General features: G+C 38.5%; 1 protein-coding gene across 1 annotated transcript in view; it reads left to right on the top strand.

Moving 5' to 3' along the window:
* Nucleotides 1-1,643, top strand: part of TNPO3 (transportin 3) — a 126,841-nt gene that overhangs the window by 101,375 nt on the left and 23,823 nt on the right. Inside the window, exons 14-15 of the mRNA XM_012664736.1 lie at nucleotides 427-543; nucleotides 1,379-1,473. Of these exons, the coding sequence (XP_012520190.1) occupies nucleotides 427-543; nucleotides 1,379-1,473 (212 nt within the window). The remainder of the gene's footprint in view (nucleotides 1-426; nucleotides 544-1,378; nucleotides 1,474-1,643) is intronic.

Genomic DNA, 1,643 nt, shown 5'->3' with positions numbered 1-1,643 from the left:
GGTGAAATGAGGGCATTTGATGTTTTTGTTCCAACTGTGGCTATATATCTTATTTTAAAATGAATTATCTATCATAGTGCAAATGAGAGCAGTGTGTAGGTATTGGAAATATGAAGTATATTGTGCTAAAATTTTGCACATATTACATGAGTTCCCTGATAGCTTCCAGCTTGAAGTATTAGCTGGCATACAGCATTGTCTTGGGAAGATAAACAGTCAGAGTCTTGGAAGAACTCTAAATAGAGAATTTGAAAAATTAGAGAAATTGAATACTATGTTTCAAAAAATGTTGCCAACAAGCTTTACTGTGTTGCTTTAAAGAGAAGAGACTACTCTGTCTCTGAATTTCTTCCTGGAGACAGTTTCCTAAGATACTTTTTGAAGGATGAAGAATTGAACTAATTGTTTGTTTTTTTTCCTTTGCAGATGGTGAACGTGTACCACGTACATCAGCATTCCTGTTTCCTGTACCTTGGCAGTATCCTTGTGGATGAGTATGGCATGGAAGAAGGCTGTCGGCAGGGACTACTGGATATGCTCCAGGTTGGGGAGAATGGATGCATCAGGCCTGGGGCGGGTCTTTGGGCCTAGCAGTGTGTTCTTCACTGTATCTTTAATTCTGTTGCTGCTTTATGGATTTCCCCCAGGCATGTTGATTTCCTAATAACAGGGAGGTAGAAACTTCCTAGATGTTTTTTCCACAGGCCTGTTTGAGAGAATGAAAGAGAGACCACATGGATGTAATAATCATTACAGATGTTACTGCCTGGTTAATGTCACCATAGATAGGGTGCTTTTGAGGGGGAAGTGAACAAAATGAATCTCGTAAGCTTAATTTCTTGCCTGGAAAAGACAATGAACTAATTTACTTAGCAGAGATTTTTAGGGTTAATAGCAGGCATTGGAAAAGGCTCCTGATGTACCTCTTTTTCCCTCTCCCCTAATCACGAGGGGAAATATATTAAATAAAGTATACTACTTTTCACAAGATGTCATTCCATTTAAAATGGAGATTTCGTAATTATTAAGAAAACCCATTCTACTCCCTTAGTGGGCTAGACCATATCAAGTATGTAAATGGACTCTTTGCTTTCAGAAATTTCTAAACTTTGATATGACATCTATCCAGTTTTATCAACTAAAAATTGATATCTTCAACCCTTTCTGAAATGTGGACTGCATTTGTGAAAACTGTTTATGTCAACTGGGAAGGATTTCTGTCTTCCTTTTCCTGATCTGATTCTCATCACAATCTTTTTCTTTTCCTACCTGTGCTTCCCTTCTTTGTTTCCTTTGTATTTATTGTGATATTTGGCAAGTCTGAAGGCTGTGGCATTTCTATGTAAGCATTTCTTTTAAAATCATTGTTCTGTTTTAGGCACTGTGCATCCCCACCTTTCAACTCCTAGAACAGCAGAATGGCCTCCAGAATCACCCTGACACTGTAGATGACCTGTTCAGGCTAGCCACCAGGTAAATCCCTCCGAAGAGCAAACTTTTTTTTTTTAATTGCTCATCCCATCACTGCTTAGCTTTGCCATCTGACACTTGGCTCTTTTCTTCTCCTAAAATAAGGTCCCTGGAGTAGGTAGATTAATGATTCATAACCCAAGGTATAATTGTGTGCTGGTATATCCCCAGAA

Source organism: Propithecus coquereli, unplaced genomic scaffold (genome assembly GCF_000956105.1).
Source record: "Propithecus coquereli isolate 6110/MARCELLA unplaced genomic scaffold, Pcoq_1.0 Scaffold91, whole genome shotgun sequence".
Classification (NCBI taxonomy): domain Eukaryota; kingdom Metazoa; phylum Chordata; class Mammalia; order Primates; family Indriidae; genus Propithecus; species Propithecus coquereli.
This window is presented reverse-complemented; position numbering and strand designations above follow the sequence as displayed.